Source organism: Ahaetulla prasina, chromosome 14 (genome assembly GCF_028640845.1).
Source record: "Ahaetulla prasina isolate Xishuangbanna chromosome 14, ASM2864084v1, whole genome shotgun sequence".
NCBI classification, from domain to species: domain Eukaryota; kingdom Metazoa; phylum Chordata; class Lepidosauria; order Squamata; family Colubridae; genus Ahaetulla; species Ahaetulla prasina.
This window is the reverse complement of record NC_080552.1, coordinates 12,619,419-12,642,725: the sequence shown is the minus strand read 5'-3', so window position 1 is coordinate 12,642,725 and position 23,307 is coordinate 12,619,419. Positions and strand designations below refer to the sequence as shown.

Below are 23,307 nucleotides of genomic sequence, written 5' to 3'. Positions count from 1 at the left end.
TGGCTGTAAAGCAGTATATAACTCTATTGCTGTTACTATTTTATGCTGCCCATCTTGCTTACAAATTTGGCATGGTGGCACAGCGGTTAGAATGCAGTACTGCAGGCTACTTCTGCTGACTGCCAGCTGCCTGCAATTTGGCAGTTTGAATCTCACCAGGCTCAAGGTTGACTCAGCCTTCCATCCTTCCGAGGTGGGTAAAATGAGGACCCAGATTGTTGGGGGCAACAGGCTGACTCTGTCAACCACTTAGAGAGGGCTGTAAAAGCACTGTGAAGCAATATATAAGTCTAAGTGCTTTTGCTACAAGGTGACTCTGCGCGGCTTACAAGATTATAACTTTATAATTTAGATGACCATCAACATGCTGTAGCAACCCTGAACAGCAGACAAGGGAAACAGATCATCTATACAACTTCTTCCATAACAAAATGGATATCCACGCAACTTTGTCAAAAAGTGCTCGACCCACTCAACTCAATATAGCACAACCAACACCAGCTGTAAAACAACTGCCATATTTCAAAAACATTTCAGAAACCACCAATAGACTATTGCACCCACAGGGCATCAGCACACAAGCCAACTTAAAGCCCTCCAAAAACACCTAAATAAACCAAAAGTAGACCCAGAAGCCTCAGAAAAACAAAACAGAGGTCATTTACAACAGTGTAAAGACTGCAACAGCCACGATGTATGACAAACAGAAAGCAGAACATCAACTAGAAAGTCAGAAGACATGAAGGAAACACTCTAATTTTACAACATACGGACAGACTTAACCATAGTTTTAACTGGGAAACCATGACCATCCTAGACCACACCCCATCCAAACTTTCTAGGGAATTTCTAAAAATCTGGTAATCTGACAGATTAGCCGTCCACAGACACATAGCCATAAGCAACAACTACACACTGTGCAAAAGAGACAATCAACAAGTCAAAAAGAAAACCAAAACATCCAAGACCACTCCCACCAAGGTCTATGACAATTTGCCACGGCCAACTCGCCCCAGGATAAGAGTTACACTATTATCAAAGAAATGGTAGAATAGAATCATTAAAGAAAGGATGAAAAAGGAGGGACAGAATGAAATGTGAATGTCAAAAATGAATTTTTTTAAAAATTTGCTTTAAATAATTAAATCGAATTGTTAAACTGTTTCGCAGCGAGTTCGCTGTGGCGAGCTTCCCGATTCCGCTCCCAAGCAACACTCAGGGCAAGCCACTAAAATATGAATTAAAAACAAACCTCACTTCCTGCTAGCACTGATCCTGTTACTAATTTGGGTAACAAAACCTCTGCAAGTAAACAACCAAGTGCAGAGAGCCACTAAGGACCCCTCATTTCTGGATTTGTCCCCAAGAATTTTAGGGGCTCTAAAGCTCTGCATCAAACAAACCCTCTAAAACAAGCTTCCCCTAAAAGCAAATGCATTCTACAGTGTCAATAATAATATGTGCTTGACTGCACAAATTCTGTTTTTACTTGTTAACAGAAAAAAAAAGAGAGGCAGGCAGCATGGGGGGGGGGAAATGCCTTCTTTGCCACAAGAACTATCACTATGACATACTTTGGTTTCTGAAAACGCCATCTAAAATGGCAAGGATTCTCCCATAAAAGTTCCCCTTGCACATATGTGCTAGTCGTTCCTGACTCTAGGGGGCGGTGCTCAACTCCGTTTCAAAGCTGAAGAGCCAGCGCTGTCCGAAGGCGTATCCGTGGTCATGTGGCCGGCATGACTCAATGCCAAAGGTGCACGGAACGCTGTTACCTTCCCACCAAAGGTGGTCCCTATTTTTCTATTTGCATTTTTTACATGCTTTCGAACTGCTAGGTTGGGACAAGTAACGGGAGTTCACTCCGTTACGCGGCTCTAGGGGTTCGAACTGCCGACCTTTCGATTGACAAGCTCAGCATCTTAGCCTCTGAGCCACCGCGTCCCTGATTCTTTCATATTCCTCCATTAAACATAATTAAAACAAATCATGCTTCCTTTATTCCTTTGGGTTGCAGTTCCACCCAGGGGTGATAACCACTCCTTCTTCGATAACAAAAATACCAACGGTAAATAAGTCAATGCAAATGTTAGCATTGGACTGAATCTATTTCCAAACCCTTTTGAGAACCAGCAGGTTGATACGGTTCCAAACTGATTTTTTTTTACAGCAGAACGGTGACTATCAGGGACACGCAGAGGTTAAGGATTACGGAAAGAGTTACAAGGCAGACTAAACCGAACATGAGGCAAATTGCTGGGCTGCCAACTTCTCCAGAAATTCTCATTTGCAAAGAGAAGAAAAAATATATCTTGCAAAAACCAAAAAAAACCAAAAAAACACACTTAGTGCTGTGTAAGTAAGGGGAATGGTTCTAACAGGGAGGTATTGTATAGATTTTATACTCTCAATTACGCAAAAAGTAAGGTAGAATTCTGTCCTTGATTCTAATGACAGAACATGGTCCCCTCAGTTCTAATTACTGTACATTAAACTAACGTGGTTATCTTGCTTTTAAACAATCTCCTTAACATGTCAAGAAAACATGCGTATTTGGGAGGGGGAGGGGAAAGGGAGCACTTTTATCTCTTGACTAATGACAGCTTGTTACACACAAGAAATGAGAACTACAAATTTTGAAAGCTAAAGGTAAAAGGTAAAGGTTCCCCTCGCACGTATGTGCTAGTCGTTCCCGACTCTAGGGGGTGGTGCTCATCTCTGTTTCAAAGCCGAAGAGCCAGCACTGTCCGAAGACGTCTCTGTGGTCACGTAGCTGGCATGACTTAATGCCAAAGGCGCACGGAACATCCCACCAAAGATGTTCCCTATTTTTCTACTTGCATTTTTTACCTGCTTTCGAACCGCTAGGTTGGCAGAAGCTGGGACAAGTCAGGGGAACTCACCCCATTACGTAGCGCTAGGGATTCTAACTGCCTAACTGCCGACCTTTCGATCGACAAGCTCAGCGTCTTAGCCATTGAGGCCGCTTTCTGAAAGTTAGAAAAACCTAAAACTTGGACCTATCAGATTGATAGCTTTGCCAATCAGCTCATGTCCTAAACAGGTAATCTCCTGGTGGTCTCCTAGCCAGATGTCAATTATAAGTAGTCCTCAACTTACAACCGTTCATTTAGGGATCATTCAAAATTATGACAGCACTGAAAAAAGTGTTTTTCAACACTTTATGATTGTTGAAGCATCAAAATTTGGGTACCCGGCAACCAGAAAGTATTTATGATGGCTGCAGCATCCCTGGGGTCATCTGTGACCTTCCTAGCTGACTTCCAACAAGTAGTCTTTAAGAAGAGGTTGGATAACCATTTGTCTGAAGTGGTGTAGGGTTTCCTGCCTAAGCAGGGGGTTGGACTAGAAGACCTCCAAGGTCCTTTTCAACTCTGCTATTCTATTCTATTCTATTCTGTTCTGTTCTGTTCTGTTCTGTTCTGTTCTGTTCTGTTCTGTTCTGTTCTGTTCTGTTCTGTTCTATTCCCCTCCCCTCCACTCTACTCTACTCTACCCTACTCTACTCTACTCTATGCACTGAGAGCGTATGCACCAAGACAAATTCCTTGTGTGTCCAATCACACTTGGCCAATAAAAAATCTATTCTATTCTATTCTATTCTATTCTATTCTATTCTATTCTATTCTATTCTATTCTATTCTATTCTATTCTATTCTATTCTATTCTTTCCTAATTTCATTCTATTCTGTTCTGTTCTGTTCTGTTCTCCTCTACTTTACTCTACTCTACTCTTAAATTAAGCGCATGGGTATAACAATGGGAAGACTCTCTGTTGTGATATGTGACTCCCTTCTCAGAGAAACTCGCGTAGTACAAGCTTTGCTATTCCCTTGGCATTGGCAAAAGGCTTTTCTTTTTATTTACTCCAGCATTCCAGCCTGTAGCGTGATTCCACTGGATTTTTGCTGAGGCTTTTAAAATTTGATTTGTTTTTTTTAAAAAAGTATATGCTGCTTTGATCAAGAAGCATCCTAATGTAAAATATCTGATAGGCGCCTGTGAGATTGCTAATATCAACCCTCAGGACAAGAACAGGTTACATATATAACATTTTGCAGATTCCTAGGTAATCTAATCTTAGGTCATGTAGGCGAAGTATGCTGAGGAAATAACATTTCAGAGGAAATGCAACATTGAACAAACAATAAAATGTAACCAAACCAAAACTCATTCAACCGCCCTATTGTAAAATATATCATACATTTTACATAGAATGTATACAACCGGGTACAGTGGTTCTCAACTTATAACTGTTCATTTTGCGACCATTCAAAGTTACAACGGTACTGAAAAAAAGGGACTTATGACCGTTTCCCCCCACTTATAACCACTGCAGCATCCCCATGGCCACCTGATCGAAATCCAGGCACTTGGCAACTGGCATCTACTTATGACGGTTGCAGTGTCCGGGGGAGGCGGGGTTGTAAGTAAGTTACTGTGACTAACCTAAGAACTGCAGTCATTCATTTAACAACCGTGGCAAGGAAGGTTGTAAAATGGGGCAAAACTCACTTAACAAGTATCTCACATAACAACCGAAAACTTGGGCTCCATTGTGGCAATAAGTCGAGGGCTACCTGTTACAGATGGAATTTTACTGGTTCGTTCATTTATAAGATTCCTAGAATAATATAGAGCTGGCTGGGTGACTTTGAGCCAGTCTCTTACTCTCAGCCCAACCAGAGGTGGGTTTCAGCAGGTTCTGATCAGTTCTGGTTGCGGAAATTTTGAGTAGTTCGGAGAACCGGCAAATACCACCTCTGGCTGGCCCAGCCCCCATCTATTCTCTGCCTCCTGAGTCTCAGCTGATCAGGAGGAAATGGGGATTTTGCAGTATCCTTCTCCTACTACGCCTACTAAGATACGCCCACAGAACTGGTAGTAAAAAAATTTTTTTGAATCCCACCATCCTACCTCAAAGGTAGGGTGTTGTTGTTGTGGGGGGTCAAAGGTAGGGTTGTTGTTGTGGGGTAAATAGGAGGAGGAGGAGGATGTATTAGGCATGTTCCCTTCCTTGAGTTACGTATAAAGTAATAAAGGTGGGATAAAACTTGAATAAATAAATTTTAAAATCCTACGTACGTTTCCTCCAATGATAGAATTCCCTTCTCAGATGTACTATCCTAGCCTAAGAGGATGTTACCAGCAAAACAGAAGAGAGCCCAAATAAGAACAAATATAAGCTTCACAAAAAACAAAAAAAACTTTTTGCAAAAAAAGAAAAACAAGAACAAATGATATAAGCTCCAGCACTTGTCGCTTATGAAGCAGGGAAAGATGAAATGGAAATTGCAGATGTGATTGTAAACAAAAGCAGTGGAGGCCCTGCGTCTTCTGCTCATTAAATCTGCAGGATCCTCTTAAGGGAAGCAATGTTTATTCTCTTATGACTGTCACGCAGGCTTGCGGTGTTTTTCCAAAATCACAATGGGACTTTTATAGTTGTTGTTAGTTGCGAAGTTGTGTCCAACCCATCGCGACCCCATGGACAACGTTCCTCCAGACCTTCCTGTCTTCTACCATTCTCTGGAGTCCACTTAAGCTCACACCTACTGCTTCGGTGACTCCATCCAGCCCCCTTGTTCTCTACCATCCCCTTCTTCTTTTGTCCTCCATCGTTCCCAGTATTAGGCTCTTCTCCAGGGAGTCCTTCCTTCTCATTAGGTGGCCAAAGTATTTGAGTTTCCTCTTCAGGATCTGGCCTTCTAAAGAGCAGTCAGGGTTGATCTCCTCTAGGACTGATTTGTTTGTTCGCCTTGCCGTCCAAGGGACTCGCAGGAGTCTTCTCCAGCACCATAGTTCAAAGGTCTCCATTCTTTGATGCTCAGCCTTCCTTATGGTCCAACTTTCACAGCCATACATTGCAACTGGGAAAACCATCGCCTTGACTATGCGCACTTTTGTTGGCAGGGTGATGTCTCCGCTTTTTAGTATGCTATCTAGCTTTGCCAGCTTTCCTCCCCAGGAGCAAGTGTCTTTTAATTTCTTGGCTGCAGTCCCCATCTGTGGTGATCTTGGAGCCCAGGAAAATAAAATTTATTTATTTTTATTTATTTTATTTTATTTGTCACAACAGTATATATAAATATAAGCATGAAATAACTATACGAATTGCATACAATCAAAGGGAACATTAGGACAGGAACGTTAAGCACACTGGTGCTCTTATGCATGCCCCTTAAAGACCTCTTAGGAATGGGGTGAGGTCAACAGTAGATAGTTTTTGGTTAAAGCTTTGGGGATTTTGGGAAGAGACCACAGAGTCTGGTAGTGCATTCCAGGCATTAACAACTCTGTTACTGAAGTCATATTTTCTACAATCAAGATTGGAGCAGGTCACATTAAGCGTAAATCTATTGTGTGCTCGCGTATTGTTGCGATTGAAGCTGAAGTAGTCTTCGACAGGAAGGACATTGTAGCAGATGATTCTATGAGATCATGCCGAAGGCAGCGGAGTTCTAAATTTTCTAAACCCAGGATTTCAAGTCTGGTGGCATAAGGTATTTTGTTGTGATCAGAGGAGTGGAGAACTCTTCTTGTAAAATATTTCTGGACACGCTAAATTGTATAAATGTCCAAAATGAGGTGTGGGTTCCAGACAGGCGAGCTGTATTCGAGAATTGGTCTAGCAAATGTTTTGTATGCTCTGTCTGTCACTACCTCCATTTCTTCCCCATGTATCTGCCAGGAATTGAGAAGGCCGGATGCCATGATCTTAGTTTTCTTAATGTTGAGTTTCAAGCCAACTTTTGCACTCTCCATCCTTTGCCCGCATCAGGAGGCTCTTTAGTTCCTCTTCGCTTTCTGCCATTAGAGTGGTTATCATCTGCATATCTGAGGTTGTTGATATATATATTATAGTTAGTCCCTCGATTTACGACCATAATTGGGCCTGCTGTTTTGGTCGTAGGTTGTGAGGGAGGCTCCTCCTGTAGCTGTGCCTGATTTTACAACCCTTTTTTTCAAAGCGGTCGTTAAACGATCCCCGGCAGTTGGGAAGTGAACCCGGCCTTTGCTAAGTTGCGATTTTTTTTCCCCGTTGGAAATAAATGCCAGTTTCCTGCAAAACCGCAAATCACAGTTCCGTAGCTGTGAGGTGCTGCGAATGGTCAAAAATGCGAGCCGCTTGCCAAATGCAAAATGTGGTTGCATGATCACAGTGGTGGTGTTTGGAGGGGGGCAGATATTGGAACTCTGAATCTGGGCCGTAAGTCCATTTTCTAAGGTTCATCGTGACTGAACAGTCACTAAGCAACTAGTCATAAATCAAGGACTGCCTATACCCGTGATGGCGAAACTATGGCACATGTGCCAGAGGTGGCACAAAGCGCCCGCTCTGTGGGCACGCGAGCCATCGCCCCAGTTCAGCTCAGCCATGTACGTGCGCGTACCACCCGCTGTCCAGCTGGTTTTGGGGTCTCTGCCGCGCATGTGCAGGGGGCGCGCACAAATGCCCAGGGAGGGCACAGTGGCCGCATGTGCATGTGCAGGAGGCGGGTGTGAGTGGGGGCACATGCACATTGCATTTTGGGGTTTCGGGTGCATGCGTGTGCATTTGTGTGCGTACGCACACGCTTCGGGCACTCGGTCCGGAAAAGTTTAGCCATCACTGACCTATACATACTAAATGCAAAGAGCATTTCACTCATATATAAGCAGTAACAATTCCACTGGGATTTTCCCAGTCCTTTCTATTTTCTCTGAAAAAATATGAGCCCCACCACCCCCTTTTTTCCGCCTCAGGTTTTTTCTGCCTCAGGTTTGCCCATGTGCCATCACACCTCTAAGAAAGCTCATATATCTGTTTCTGCAGCAGTTCCTTAGAATCACAGCTTTTATCTCCTGGCAATAAACTTAATAACCTCTGGCCACTGAAGCTGTTTATTTGCAATTACAAAGTGCAACGTGTCTGTAAACACTCAGGTAAGGTACACACCGATAGCCCGATCATAAAAATTTCTCCTTTTGGCCGATGTTTAATACAAATGAACTTTTTCTTTTTTTTTCTTTCATATTTGCAGAGCCTTCTATTTATACCGGCATTCCCATCTCAATTCACTTTAGGAAAAAGCTTCTCTAGTAGAAATTTACTCACCTTTCTTTCACCTTTGGGGTGAAAAATTACACCCCAAACTGTGCACAGCCAGAACCAAGGCTACAACTGACGGAAGTCACACGCAGCCATGCTTTTCGCCAGTTTTGATTTGGAAGAATTTTATTTATTTTATTGCCTTACACAATGTAAGCCGCCCTGAGTCTTCGGAGAAGGGCAGGATATAAATGTAAATAAATAAATAATAATAAATATTTCAGGGGCAGGCTTTCCAATCTGAATGCAGCTCTGAAAAGACTGGGGGCGGAGGGGAAGAAAGAAGTGGGTCCAGGAAGGATGTCTCAAGCCAGACTCGATTCCTGGTGATTTTAGAGACCCGTGTATGTGCAGTTTTATGGAGAACAATGCAAGGCACCCTAGCAGCAATTTTTTCCGCAACCAACAAATGAAGAAAACTATGTGGAAGTCTGCACGGGGGGAGGGGGGTAAGCACGACATATTATGATCCAGCTGTGGGCAAGCTCCCTCCAAATCCCTTTGTGTGGTCATTTCTGTTTGGTGTGCAACAATCCAGAGACTAGGGCAAGGCGTTCCACATGACTCATGCCTTGTGAATGCACACCAAACAGAGTGTTAATCCAACAGAAATCAACTGGATGTGATTTATCGCAGTGGCCTGTGTTTAAAAGAGAGGGTTGGATTACGTGACACATTTATGCTGTCCTTTACTGGTTCCAAATTATGTTCCAATGAAGGCCTGCAAAGCCCATATACAGGTGGTCCTTGACTTACGACCACAATTCAGCCCCAAGTTTATGTTGCTAAGCGAGACATTTGTTAAGTGAGCGTTGCCCCCTCCGTTTTACGACCTTTCTTGCCCCAGTTGTTCAGTGAATGACTGCAGTTGTTAAGTGGCTAACCTAGTTGTTAAGTGAAATCTGGCTTCCCCAGTGGGGGCAATGTGCTGACTCTGTAAACCGCTTAGAGAGGGCTGCAAAGCCCTATGAAGCAGTATATAGGTCTAAGTGCTATTGCAGTTGCTATAACCCTTAAGTGTAAAGTGTAAAGTACATATAGCACCCAAGGACCTTTGGAAAAAGAAATGTAAAATGTAAAAATGATGTCTGAACCTCTGGTGGCTCAGACTGTTAAGACAGTCTGTTATAAACACAGCTTCTTGCAATTACTGCAAGTTCAAGTCCCACCAGGCCCAAGGTTGACTCAGCCTTCCATCCTTTATAAGGTAGGTAAAATGAGCACCCAGATTGTTGGGGGCAATAAGTTGACTTTGTATATAATATACAAATGGATGAAGACTATTGCTTAACATAGTGTAAGCCGCCCTGAGTCTTCGGAGAAGGGCGGGATATAAATGCAAATTTTTTAAAAAATTATTCCTAATGTACAATTTTTAAGTCAGAATTTATGATTTTCCTCTTCCCTTAAAATATCATGAGCCATCTTGAGCCGCGGAGGCGCAGTGGTTAGAGTGCAGTACTGCAGGCTACTTCTGCTGATTGCCGGCTGCCTGCAATTTGGCAGATTGAATCTCACCAGGCTCGAGGCGGACTCAGCCTTCCGTCCTTCTGAGGTCGGCAAAATGAGGACCACCCGGATTGTTGGGGGCAAATAGGCTGACTCGGTAAACCATTTAGAGAGGGCTGTAAAAGCGCTGTGAAGCGGTATATAAGTCTAAGGGCTACTGCTAAATGCTATCTGGCTTCCCTAACTGACTTTTGCTTGTCAGAAGGTCACAAAAGGGGATCACGTGAGGCTGGAACACGGCAGCCGTCATAAATATGAGTCAGTTGCCAAGCTTCTGAATTTTGATCACGTGAAAAACAGCCAAAGCATTTAGACGTATATACCGCTTCACAGTGCTTCATAGCCCTCTCTTAAGATTACCCTTCAGCGATAAAGTTGAAGAAAATTATACATTGAGACTTGCAAGATTGATGTTAGACGAGATAGGTAAACTAACTCTTATTTTATTGCAAATCTATATTTACAGAATCTTGCAAGTTTGAAAGCGCAATATTTATTTTATTTATTTATTTATTTAATTTGAATTTATATCCCGCCCTTCTCCGAAGACTCAGGGCGGCTTACACTATGTTAAGCAATAGTCTTCATCCATTTGTATATTATATACAAAGCCAACTTTTATTGCCTAGCACTTAGATTTATATACCGCTTCACAGTGCTTTACAGCCCTCATTAAGCGGTTCACAGAGTCAGCCTCTTGCCTCCAACAATCTGGGTCCTCATTTTCATGACCTCGGAAGGATGGAAAGCTGAGTCAACCTTTAGCCGGTCAGAATCGAACTGCCAAACTGCCGGCAGCTGGCAGTCAGCAGAAGTGCTGCTGTAACTTCGAACAGCCACTAAACGAACTGTCGTAAGTCAAGGGCTACCTGTATTTTGAGGATGGGCTAGCTTTTTTGAAATGCCTACCGATAAACTTTCCAATACCGGTGAATATTTCCTCCAGGTAAGCTACCACGGATCAAGCAGTTTAACCGAACTGCAATTTTTCAGTCCACGCTGTGAAATACAATCATTGATGGACATGTTCTAGAACAAAGTGATGCAAGTCAAGTATTGCAAGCATCCTTCCTGATGCTTGCGACAGAGAAAAATGGCTTAAAGCCAAAGGAAGGGCGGGGGGGGGGGAAACTCTGCAACGTGAATCCTAAGTAGAGAAGAAAGATCACACAAAGCTAGCTCAGGAACTGTTTTAATATGCTAGGTCAGTTACATCCCATGGCCAGATCAATAGAAATCAAAGATCAGTTCTGCGCAAAGCATAATCTTCCCATTTCCTAAGAGCTTCTATCTTCCTTGATGGACTTCTCTGGATTAATCCCGAAATGCTTTTTACTTCAGCTCTAACCCGCCAAACTCATGCAGAAAAAAAAAAAATCAAAGGTGATTATCAGGATTTATTCTTCACTCTCCTTGCAAATAAATCTCCTGATCATGCCTGAAAAAAATAACTGAAGCGTTTAAGTTTTTTTTCCCCCTTTCCCATCAAGAAAAACAAGGTTTGTTTCATTCTTAAAAATTGAGAAAAAGGTTAGAAACTTCATGAGTTATTGCTATACTTAGCAATTTTTGCACAATGACCAGATAACAGTCATGGCAAGAGAGATTGGATACCTGGGAAAACTAAGGTTTGTCTGTTTCTCAAAAAAAGAATGGCATCAAGGCATAGATTGCTCCAGCTCATACTTCTGAAACGAAATTTGTGATTATCCTTGGGATTATAGCAATTTCATACTTCAAGAGGACAAATAGATGGCACGCTGGAGCATCTGTTTACAACGGGAACTACAATGTGTGAAGCGTAGTGGTTTCCAGGTTTCGAAAAAAAGAACCTCAGCACAAGGTTTCAATTTTGTGGTCTGGTAACAGTTTTACAGCTTGTTAAGATCAGGTCAGAAGAAAAATTGAACATTTCACTTCCGGGTTACTTGTTCAAACTACGTCATCCGTGATTACATATGCTGCAAAGCAGGGTTTCTCATTCTCTGCGATTTTAAGATTTTAAGATTGGGTGGACTTCAATTTCCAGAATTTCCCAGCCAGCATGGGGAATTCTGGGAGTTGAAGTCCTGCAGTGGTGAAATCCAATTTTTTTTACTACCAGTTCTGTGGGCGTGGCTTGGTGGGCATGGCAGGGGAAGGATACTGCAAAATCTCCATTCCCACCCCACTCCAGGGGAAGGATACTGCAAAATCCCAATTCCCACCCCACTCCTAGGGGAAGGCTATTGCAAAATCTCCATTCCCACCCTACTCTGGGACCAGCCACAGGTGGTATTTGCCAGTTCTCCGAACGACTCAAAATTTCCGCTACCGGTTCTCCAGAATCTGTCAGAACCTGCTGGATTTCACCCCTGAAGTCCACCCATTTTAACGTTACCAGGGTTGAGAAACAGTGCTGTAAAGGCTTAACTGTAAATATTATTATTTATTACATTTGTTTGCCACCCATCTCACCCACACGCTATCATATTAATTTAACAAATACCCCAAACCAGGCTACTGAATTTCCGATAGTGATTAACAACCTGGCCTTAGAAACTCCAATGCAGGCAAAGACAAAACTTTCTTCTCAATTACGACCATGCAGAGGCATATCTTTGCCAAACCTAGTGGCAAAATGCATGTTATGTGATTGAAGCTACTGACAGATATTCTATGCTAGTGAGATGAGCTGCACCAAGAAAATCTTGCGCCTTTAAAATCGATCCGTGCTCCTCTTGATATTTTTATTTTTTTTTGCCACTAAGAGTAACAAGTATAGGGGCCTTTGTGGCTCAGACTGGTAAGACAGTCTGTTATTAACAGCAGCTGCTTGCAATTACTGCAGGTTCAAGCCCCACCAGGCCCAAGGTTGACTCAGCCTTCCATCCTTTATAAGGTAGGTAAAATGAGGACCCAGATTGTTGGGGGCAATAAATTGACTTTGTATATAATATACAAATGGATGAAGACTATTGCTTGACATAGTGTAAGCCGCCCTGAGTCTTCGGAGAAGGGCGGGATATAAATGCAAATAATAAATAAATAAATAAATAAATAAATAAAAAGTATGAAAAGTCACGCCATCTCTGCATTTTCAATTTTTGAAGCCGGGGTTTTTTTGTGCTTTTTTTTTTTTCCTAGAGAGTCTTAAATTCCATGGAAATTCTGACTGCCTGAGGCTCAGCCAAATCTAACCGCTTATCTGCAGCATGCTAACCAAATATATATAAACGCGGTAAAACACTTTTGCATCCAAAACCTATTTAAGTGTTCCTGCTTCATCCCGACATGACTCATAGGACGGAATGCAAATTTTAAGAGCGCAGAGTCCAAACTGATGTCAAGGATGAGGCGTTTTTGCTGTCTAGCTGGGAGTGAAGAAAAGAAAAGAAAACTTTTTGGTATGCTAAGTGAAGAACAGGAGAATCAGCTCTTGATACAAGTGGTCCTCAACTTACGGAGCTCAAAATGTAAGTGAGACATTCGTTAAGTGAATTTTGCCCCATTTCGTGAACCTTCCTTGCCGCCGTTGTTAAGCAGATCACTGCAGTTGTTAAGTAATGTGGTTGTTAAGTGAATCGGGCTTCCTCCTCGGCTTTGCTTGTCAGAAGGTCGCACTGCATGATTTTGAGACACTGCAACCGTCGTAAATACGAGTCGGTTGCCAAGCGTCTGAATTTTGATCATGTGACCATGGGGAGGCCGCCATGGTCGTAAGAGTGAAAAAGGTTCCTAAGTCGCTTTTTTCAATGCCGTTCACAAAAAGCTGATCACATGATACCAGGCCCCTGCGACCGTTGTAAACGTGGACTAGTTGCCAAGCAGCTGAATTCTGATCATGTGACCATGGGGATGCTGCAACGGTGGCCACTTTTTCCCAGTGCCGTCGTAACTTTGAACGGTCACTAAATGAACTGTTGTAAGTCGAGGACAACCTGTATTTCAAGAAGTCATAAACCAGTGTTGGCAAACCTTTTCGGCACCATGTGCTGAAATGGGACCGTGTGCATGCCCACGTGCTGGAAACTGGAAGAGCAGCCGGCTGGTGCGCATGCTGTTCGGATGGTCTTCGCGCGCACATGTGCTCCAGGAAGATCATTTTCACAGCGGGCGCATGCGCACCGGGGGGTTGCTCTTCCAGTTTCCGGTGCTCCCGTGCGTGTGAAAACCATCTGGCTTGCGCGCCGGAACCCGCAAAAGCAACGGGTGACAGCTCGTGTTCCCAGAGAGATGGCTCTGTTTGCCACTTCCGGCACGCATGCCATAGGTTCACCATCACTGTCATAAACAATCTGTTTCTCTCATAGCCTCTGGAGCCTCTCTAACTTTTCCATGGGCGCAGGCAGAGGTGCCAAGCGTTCAATCCAAAGCTGGTATAAGAACCGGCATTTTCCTGTCAAGGTCGGTCTTTTACAGCCATTGCACAGAATTTTAAACGGCTAGCGCTACGACAGCTTGAAAAGACACAGCCCGACGAGACACCGTTACATTTTTAACTACCGTGAAAGGACACAAGGGAAAAGTGCGGTGCCGAATCTTGGCTCTTAATTACAAGTCTTCTGGCACGACGGTTAACCGTCTCTCCAGATAATTATTTTAAAAAAGGGTTTATTGGGGCAGAAGGAAGCCGGATTTAGCTCGGTGCTCTTTGTACCCCCAACTCTGAAACGTGATACAATCGAGCTAATTCCACCCCCCCATGATGGGCTTGTGCACTTCGGAACCGTACGCGCGCGACACGCTTACCGTTGCTGTAGGCGTAGGGCGATTCCGACGCCCCGTCTTGAAGGCTCTCGAGGATTTCTCCTTTGCCCACGTCGCTGTCCCCGACCAACAGGAACTTCAGCAGGTAATCGTAGCTTTTGAGAGGGCTGCCTTGGGTTCCCATTCTCTCTCTCATTAGCCAAGACCCACAATTCGCATGCTAAACACCCAGCCAGGCTGGAAAGATGTCGGGAGATGCCAAGCTTGCAGGGAGTAAATCTGGAGAGAATTCCGTGCGATTCCGCTTTAGCAGAGCCAGCTCAAAATGAATTGTTCTTCTCACCAGAGTCTCATCATTCCTTTTGTGAATGAGGGGCTGCTGTCAAAAGATGTCAGGATTCTGGGAGGGGGAAAGAAGAGAAGGGGAAGAAGATGACCTACTTACTTTGTTCAAGAGTTGCAAAATACATGCAGGCTTTTTTTTTTTAAAGTCTCTAAGCTACCGAGAAGGATATTAACAATAGCCAGATCCGTTGACTCTTCCAGATTTACATGTCAAATAAGGGAGAAGATCCACTGATTGCCACTTCAGTGACAAGCTAATCTAGCAAGGAAAAAGGGACTTCTGATAATAATAAAAAGAAAAACAACTATGTCATATACATACAGCTACCCTATTGTGAAGCAAGAGACTGTTCCTAGATCAGTCGATCAGTATTATCAATCTAGGAGACCAGTATCCTACATTGGATTCTGCAAGAGAAGGGTCAGCGCAATTTATGTACACAAAAACACACATACAGATTTTAGATTTCTTGTCCCTGCCCTTCCTTTCTCCCATCCAAACACCCAGCACCTTTTGACAGCCCTGTAAGAGAAATCTGTGTGTGTTTTTGTGTTTCATTTGACTTTCCAGATCAATAAAGTATAATTACAATTAATACGGTGTCCTGCAGTATTGATATTTTTACATTGCCGGCCATTCCCTTTAGTCTACCTACTTTTTCTGTAAGGGATAATATTATTTTCTGCCCTTCCTAATCTTTCCCAAGGCTAACTGCAGTCGGGTCAGGGTTTTCCAAAACAAATGGCTATTCAAGAAGGAACCATATAATAAACTATACCCTCTCTCTCTTTCTTTTGTATTTGAAAATGAGAGCGAAATTGTAATTTAAAAAAAAAGGAGCAAATTGTTTTCCGTTCAGGGTATGCTTCTCCCAGAATTGTGAGCTCATAAATCATGTCAACCATTGCAATTACAGAAAGAGGGGGTGGCTGAAGATTAATTAACAAGGAACAGAAGGTTGTGAACCCCCATGTGGGAGAAATCCAGAAAAGGACAAGAATAAAGATGAGGTATGAACACAAAGGTGTAAAACCATAGTGACTGGAAAGAGTATAAGGAGAAGAGTGTGACAACGAAGATAGCCAGGATATTAGACATTAGACAAGAATGGATAAATGTGGCAATGAAGAAAGAGAACCTAAGGGAGTCATAGAAGAGATAGTATCTTTAAGTTAGTTAACTATTTATTCACGTTATCCACCTACGGAGAAGAAATATGTGGCTTCTTTCTTCAATTCCATTAGGTGTTTTTTTTCCCCACACAAAAAAGGGTCAAGATTAAAGAACAGAAATTAAACCTCGTGTTAACAGTGACAGCTGACAAACGATTCAGTTGTGTGCAGTACCAGCAGCTCTAAGAAAGACAACCCAGTCTGATTTAGGGTCTGCGGAAACGAAATTCTTCCAGAAAAAAAATAATTTAAAAAAATCACATTCCTTTGCATTTAAAGAAGTCTAGATGCAAACAAACCTACCGGAAAAGAAAAATCAAAACTAGAAGATGGGTTATCTACAGCCCTTCTATTATTTGACATTCTTTGATCATCTGGTGGCATCATTTTCCAAGACAAGCCAGAAGTTTTAGATGCCCCCTTGAGCTTGGGGGCTGGAGGACAACAAAAACACTGCCGTTTGACCAATACACAGATTGCAGGTACTGTCAAACCCATCAGTTTGTTCAATTTTATTTCTGGGGAGGGGAGGAGGGGGGGCAAAGGCTGGAACAAAGCTGCAGGAAGCAGTTTCCCAGCCAGATCAGCTCTGATTCAGATATGAGACAATGCTAGATCAAATCTCCCCCTCCCCCAAATACCCAGGTTAGTTTTGGACTCTTCGAATGGACTCTGTTGAGATATCCTCAGAGATTCTCAAACATCCAGTCATGTTTGTCCCAAAGGTACTTTTTTCCAAAAGGCAACTGGATTTTCTTGTTTTTTTCCCCCCCCTTGAACTGAAGAAGCTTCTTGGATGAGAAGCAAAAGGTTTTCGAGAGGAAAAACAAAAACAAAGAAAGTCCAGTTGCCTTTTGGAAAAAGCACTTGAGATGCAAACAGGCTGGGATGTGCACATCTGAACAATACCCACAACTCCCTATAAACCATAGGCAATTCTTGCTTTTTTCAGACTTCTCTAAATTTCTGGTCTCTGTCATCTGCCTATCAACACACACCCCCTCCCAATTCTTTCCTTATACAAGTTTTAATTGCACCATAAAAGCAGCCAATCCAATTGATGGCTTGGATCTGGGTGGATGGAGGGAACCAGGAGGAGAAGAGGGGGTTAGCAGGGCGGGCAAGGCATGAAAGACCCAGACTGAGGTCCCCTTTCAGACCTGGGCTCCGCAGTGGGTGAATTGTAGGTATCTCTCCTTCAGATGAGCCTACCTTACAGGGATGTTGTAGTGGGAGACCTCCCCTTCCCAGATACTGTCTTCAGCTTACAGAGTAAGGATGGGATAGAAATGATAATGATAATAATAATGATAATGATGATAATGATAGTAATAATAATAATAATTGCAACTCATATCAACCATCAGCACAAGTCAATGATATTTGTGATACATTTTTAAATGTCCAGTTGACTGAGTTTCATGTTTAATGAATAAAAGAGATTAATATATAAGGAGGAGGAGGAGACTTGGAGAGGCAGAGCAAGCCTAAACACAGGTATGAGGCAGTTCCCACTAATAACAACAACAAGAATAATAATAATAAAAGATACTATATAAGGAGGAGATAGGGAGGCAGGACAAGCCTAAACACGGGTATGAGACAGAATAATAATAATAATGATGATGATGATGATCACGATAATAAAATAAGAAGATACTTGGTTGATATCTAGGACGCTGGCAGCAACCCGTATAAACCATTAGCACCAGTCAATATTTGTGACACAGTTTTAAATGTCCAGTTGACTGAGTTTCATCTTTAATGAATAGAGATAATAATATTAATACTAATAATACTAATAATATAAGGAGGAGGAGACTTGGGGAGACAGGACAAGCCTAAACATGGGTATGAGACAGAATAATAATGATGATGATGATAATTAATAATAATAATCATAAAATAAGATACTTGGTTGATACCTAGGATGCTGGCAGCAACCCATATTAACCATTAAACATATTTTTAAACGTCCAGTTGACTGAGTTTCACGTTTAATCAATAAGATGATGATGATGATAATAATGATAATGATGATGATGATGATGATGATAATAATAATAATAATAATAATAATAATAATAATAATAATAATAATAATAATAATAATAATAATAATAATAATAATATAAGGAGACGACAACTTGGGGAGGCAGAGCAAGCCTAAACACGAGTAAGAGACGGGTCCCACTGTCCAGCCCCTTCCAGGGAGGCGAGAGAAGCTCAATCACATAAAGCCCCGCACGTGTGAAGTCGCCCCGACACGTGTCAAGGGGGACAGGCGGGTTTGAAAGGAGGGGGGGGTCGCAGGGACCCCCGCCCGAGGACTGACTTCGGGGCTAGCCGCGGCGCACACCCACTTCTGGTCCCGGGCAGCCCAGACTCACCTTTCTGTCTCTCTCTCAGGCCGCTGAGGCCGCCCGTCCCGGGCTCGGCTGCCCCATCAGCGCCGCGGCTCCTCGGGAAACTGAGCTGGGCTGCCAGCCACCCAGGCCTCCCGCTCGCCCAGCGACAGCGCCGCCGCGCCGCCACTGGCTCCCCGCCGCGTCAATCCTCCCGCCGCCTCTCCCATTGGTCTCCGTCCTCCCGTTTCGCCCGCCTCGTCCAGGAGACGCGGCCTATCAGGACGGAGAGGGGCGGTGGAAAAAAAAGCTCCCGGGACGCTTCCTTCTCTCTTTTCCCAGACCTTGACATAAAAAGAAAGGGAGGGGACCACAGGTCCCGGCGTGCCTTGCGCCGGCTGCCTTCGCCCGTGGCTACGGTCGAGTGATCGCCAGGGAGGCTGGGAGTGGTAGTAAAGGCGTGTGGGCGTGGCACTGGTAGAGATGCTGCTGGTTTGTTTTGCATTTAAAGCTAGGTTAATTGGAGAGAGAAAGCGTTATAAGGGGCGGTCGGAGATCTGTAAAGAGGCAGAAAGAGGCTTGGGACACTATAGAATTTAACCCCTTAGGGAACCCTAGGAGAAATTATAAACAAAAATAAGGATTAGATGAAAATAACACTTTCCCACCATAAATCTTTCAACAAAAGCAACAATAAAGTACATTTTAAAAAGGCACACCGTGAAAAAGCTTAACGAGAAGTACATAAATTCTGCTTTGATTACAAGTAGTCTTGACTGATCGTTTAGGCATTGTGTGTGTGGGGGGGAAATCACTTTCCTGCATAATACACTAGAACAGAATTCTTTATTGGCCAAGTGTGATTGGACACACAAGGAATTTGTCTTGGTGCGTATGCTTTCAGTGTACATAAAAGAAAAGATACCTTCATCAAGAATTTTACATTTTACATTTTTACATTTATTTGATTTTTATACCGCCCTTCTCCCAAAGGACTCAGGGCGGTGTACAGGCAAATAAAAACAGACAAGACAATAATCTATAAAATGCAAAATTAAAAAACTTATAATTTGCCTAAAAATTTTAAAATATATAGAAATTAAAACCCCGTTTAAAATTAATAATAAAACTATACAATCCATAATATTTAAGCCAGCCCGCGAATAAAAGATCGTCTTCAGTTCGCGAAAGGTCCGAAGGTCAGGTATTTGGCGTAAACCGGGAAGTTCGTTCCAGAGTGTGGAGCCCCACAGAAGGACCTTCCTGGGGCCGCCAGCCGACATTGCTTGGCGGGCGGCACCCTGAGAAGTCCCTCTCTGTGAGGCGTGCGGGTCGGTGGGAGGCATATGGTAACAGTAGGCGGTCCCGTAAGTACCCAGGCCCTAAGCCATGGGCGCTTTAAAGTCATAACCAAAACCTTAAAGTGCACCAGCGACAGGTAGCCAGTGCAGTCTGCGCAGGAGGGTGTTACGTGGGAGGTACGAGATCCTCCCTCTATCACCAGCGCAGCTGCATTCTGGACTAGCTGAAGCCTTGGTGCACCTTAAGGAGCCCCATGTGAGAGCATTACAATAATCCAAGCGAGAGGTAACGAGTGCATGAGTGACTGTGCACAAGGCATCCCGATCAAGGAAGGCGCAACTGCGAACCAGGCGGACCTGGTGGAAGGCCCCCCTGGAGACGGCCGTCAAATGGTCTTCAAACGACAGCCGCTCATCCAGGAGGACACCTAAGTTGCGCACCCTATCCTTTGGGGCCAATAACTCGCCTCCAACAGTCAGCTGCAGCTGCAGCTGACTGAATCGAGATGCCGGCATCCACAGCCACTCCGTCTTGGAGGGATTGAGCTTGAGCCTGTTTCTCCCCATCCAGACCCGTACGGCTTCCAAGCACCGGGACAGCACTTCGACAACTTCATTGGGGTGACCCAATGAAGAATGCTAAGGTACAACACTTAATGATAGTCATGGGGTACAAATAAGCAATCAAATCTTACTAAGAAACAAATAAAAAGGGATAGAATAGAATAGAATAGAATAGAATAGAATAGAATAGAATAGAATTGAATTGAATTGAATTGAATTGAATTGAATTGAATTGAATTCTTTATTGGCCAAGTGTGATTGGACACACAAGGAATTTGTCTTGGTGCATATGCTCTCAGTGTACATAAAAGAAAAGATACCTTCATCAAGAATTTTACATTTTACATTTTTACATTTATTTGATTTTTATACCGCCCTTCTCCCAAAGGACTCAGGGCGGTGTACAGGCAAATAAAAACAGACAAGACAATAATCTATAAAATGCAAAATTAAAAAAATTATAATTTGCCTAAAATTTTAAAATATATAGAAATTAAAACCCGTTTAAAATTAATAATAAAACTATACAATCCATAAAATTTAAGCCAGCCCGCGAATAAAAGATCGTCTTCAGTTCGCGAAAGGTCCGAAGGTCAGGTATTTGGCGTAAACCGGGAAGTTCGTTCCAGAGTGTGGAGCCCCACAGAGAAGGACCTTCCTGGGGCCGCCAGCCGACATTGCTTGGCGGACGGCACCCTGAGAAGTCCCTCTCTGTGAGGCGTGCGGGTCGGTGGGAGGCATATGGTAACAGTAGGCGGTCCCGTAAGTACCCAGGCCCTAAGCCATGGGCGCTTTAAAGTCATAACCAAAACCTTAAAGTGCACCAGCGACAGGTAGCCAGTGCAGTCTGCGCAGGAGAGGTGTTACGTGGGAGGTACGAGATCCTCCCTCTATCACCCGCGCAGCTGCATTCTAGACTCGCTGATGCCTTCAGGTGCACCTTTAGGGGAGCCCCATGTAGAGAGCATTACAATAATCCAAGCGAGAGGTAGCAGTGCATGAGTGACTGTGCACAAGGCATCCCGATCAAGGAAGGCGCAACTGCCGAACCAGGCGGACCTGGTGGAAGGCCCCCTGGAGACGGCCGTCAAATGGTCTTCAAACGACAGCCGCTCATCCAGGAGGACACCTAAGTTGCGCACCCTATCCTTTGGGGCCAATAACTCGCCTCCAACAGTCAGCTGCAGCTGCAGCTGACTGAATCGAGATGCCGGCATCCACAGCCACTCCGTCTTGGAGGGATTGAGCTTGAGCCTGTTTCTCCCCATCCAGACCCGTACGGCTTCCAAGCACCGGGACAGCACTTCGACAACTTCATTGGGGTGACCCAATGAAGAATGCTAAGGTACAACACTTAATGATAGTCATGGGGTACAAATAAGCAATCAAATCTTACTAAGAAACAAATAAAAAGGGATAGAATAGAATAGAATAGAATAGAATAGAATAGAATAGAATAGAATTGAATTGAATTGAATTGAATTGAATTGAATTGAATTGAATTCTTTATTGGCCAAGTGTGATTGGACACACAAGGAATTTGTCTTTGGTGCATATGCTCTCAGTGTACATAAAGAGAAAAGACACATTCGTTAAGAATCAAGGTACAACACTTAATGACAGTCATAGGGTACAAATAAACAATCAAATCATACTAGGAAACAATATCAATATAAATCGTAAGGATAGAAGCAACAAAGTTATAGTCATGCAGTCATAAGTGGGAGGAGATGGGTGAAAGGAATGATGAGAAGATTAATAGTAGTAGTAATGCAGACTTAGTGAATAGTTTGACCATGTTGAGGAAATTATTCGTTTAGCAGAGTGATGGCATTTGGGAAAAAACTGTCCTTGTGTCTAGTTGTTCTGGTGTGCAGTGCTCTATAGCGTCGTTTTGAGGGTAGGAGTTGAAACAGTTTATGTCCAGCATATGAAGGGTCTGTAGATATTTTCACAGCCCTCTTTTTGACTCATGCAATATACAGGTCCTCAATGGAAGGCAGGTTTGGTAACCATTGTTTTTTCTGCAGATCTAATTATCCTCTGAAGTCTGTGTCTGTCTTGTTGGGCTGCAGAACTAAATGGTTATATTTGTAAATTTAGTTACTTATATTATTTAGTTACATTTACAGATTTAGTTACCCAGGTAGGTCTCGATTAGTGCAAATAAGAAAATCAACATAATAGTCGCATTATTCAAAATGATCTTCCTACAGAAAACAGGATCATGGGTTCCAATTCACCAAAAATTGGCACTGAATTTTTTAAAATATACATTTGTATATGTTTATTAATGAAATACTGTCAGAGAAAAAGACGCTCACTTTATCTCCTGTAGCAGATATAACCCATATCTTAAACAGATCTGCTATCTCCTGTATTTTGCTAGCGTTAAAAAGAGTCTCTACTTTTTAAAAACATTTCCTTCCTTTTCTCCATTTTGTACAAACAATGATTAGCATCTAAAATCCCAATTGTGCGTGTCTTCATCTCAACCACACACGTCCCAGTTTTGCACTAATGTGGCTCGCATTAAACGCAACCTGGCATCAATTTATACATCTAAATACTAAATCAAATTTTACACTGTTCGAACTCACACTAATCATGACCTATCTGCCTCAAATAATAGATGAGCTGTCAGTGTCTATAAAAGAACTACAAGCAGCAATTCAGCCTCAAATTTCTGTTGCTAAGTGAGACAGTTGTTAAGTGAATCTTGCCCCATTTTACAACCTTTCTTGCCATAGTTGCTAAGTGAATCATTGCAGTTTGCCAAGGGAATCTGGCTTCCCCATTGACTTGGCTAGTCAGGAGGTTGCAAAAAGTGAATCCCTGACCCCAGGACATGGCAACTGTCATAAATATGAGTCAGTGGCCAAGAATTTTGATCATTTGATCATGGGGATGTTGTGAAAAATGGTCATAAGTCACTTTTTTTCAGTGCTGTTGTACCTTCAAGTGGTCAATAAGCGAACTGTTCTAAATGAAGGACCACCAGTATAGTTGACTTTCTCATCCCCCAACTCCCTTTCCTTCTCAGATGATTCACACCTAACAAGGCAGGCAACTGGCAAATCTTGGATTTTGGAGGAACCCTTAGTTACGGTTTCCAGCAGGGGTGAAATCCAGCAGGTTCTGGAGAACTGGTAGTGGAAATTTTGAGCAGTTCAGAGAACCAGTGGGAGAAATTTTGAATATTGAATAGCCTCTGTGGCTCAGACTGCTAAGACAGTCTGTTATTAACACAGCTGCTTGCAATTACTGC

At 43.1% G+C, this 23,307-nt stretch overlaps 1 protein-coding gene across 1 annotated transcript in view; it reads right to left on the bottom strand.

Annotated features, from left to right (window-relative positions):
• The window catches only part of RAB40C (RAB40C, member RAS oncogene family), a 58,744-nt gene extending 40,376 nt beyond the window's left edge, over window positions 1–18,368 (bottom strand). The window contains exons 1-2 of the mRNA XM_058157164.1: window positions 18,220–18,368; window positions 14,354–14,711 (exon numbers count right to left, since the gene is read on the bottom strand). Of these exons, the coding sequence (XP_058013147.1) occupies window positions 14,354–14,507 (154 nt within the window). The 5' untranslated portion in view covers window positions 14,508–14,711; window positions 18,220–18,368. The remainder of the gene's footprint in view (window positions 1–14,353; window positions 14,712–18,219) is intronic.
• Between the last annotated feature and the right edge of the window lie 4,939 nt (window positions 18,369–23,307).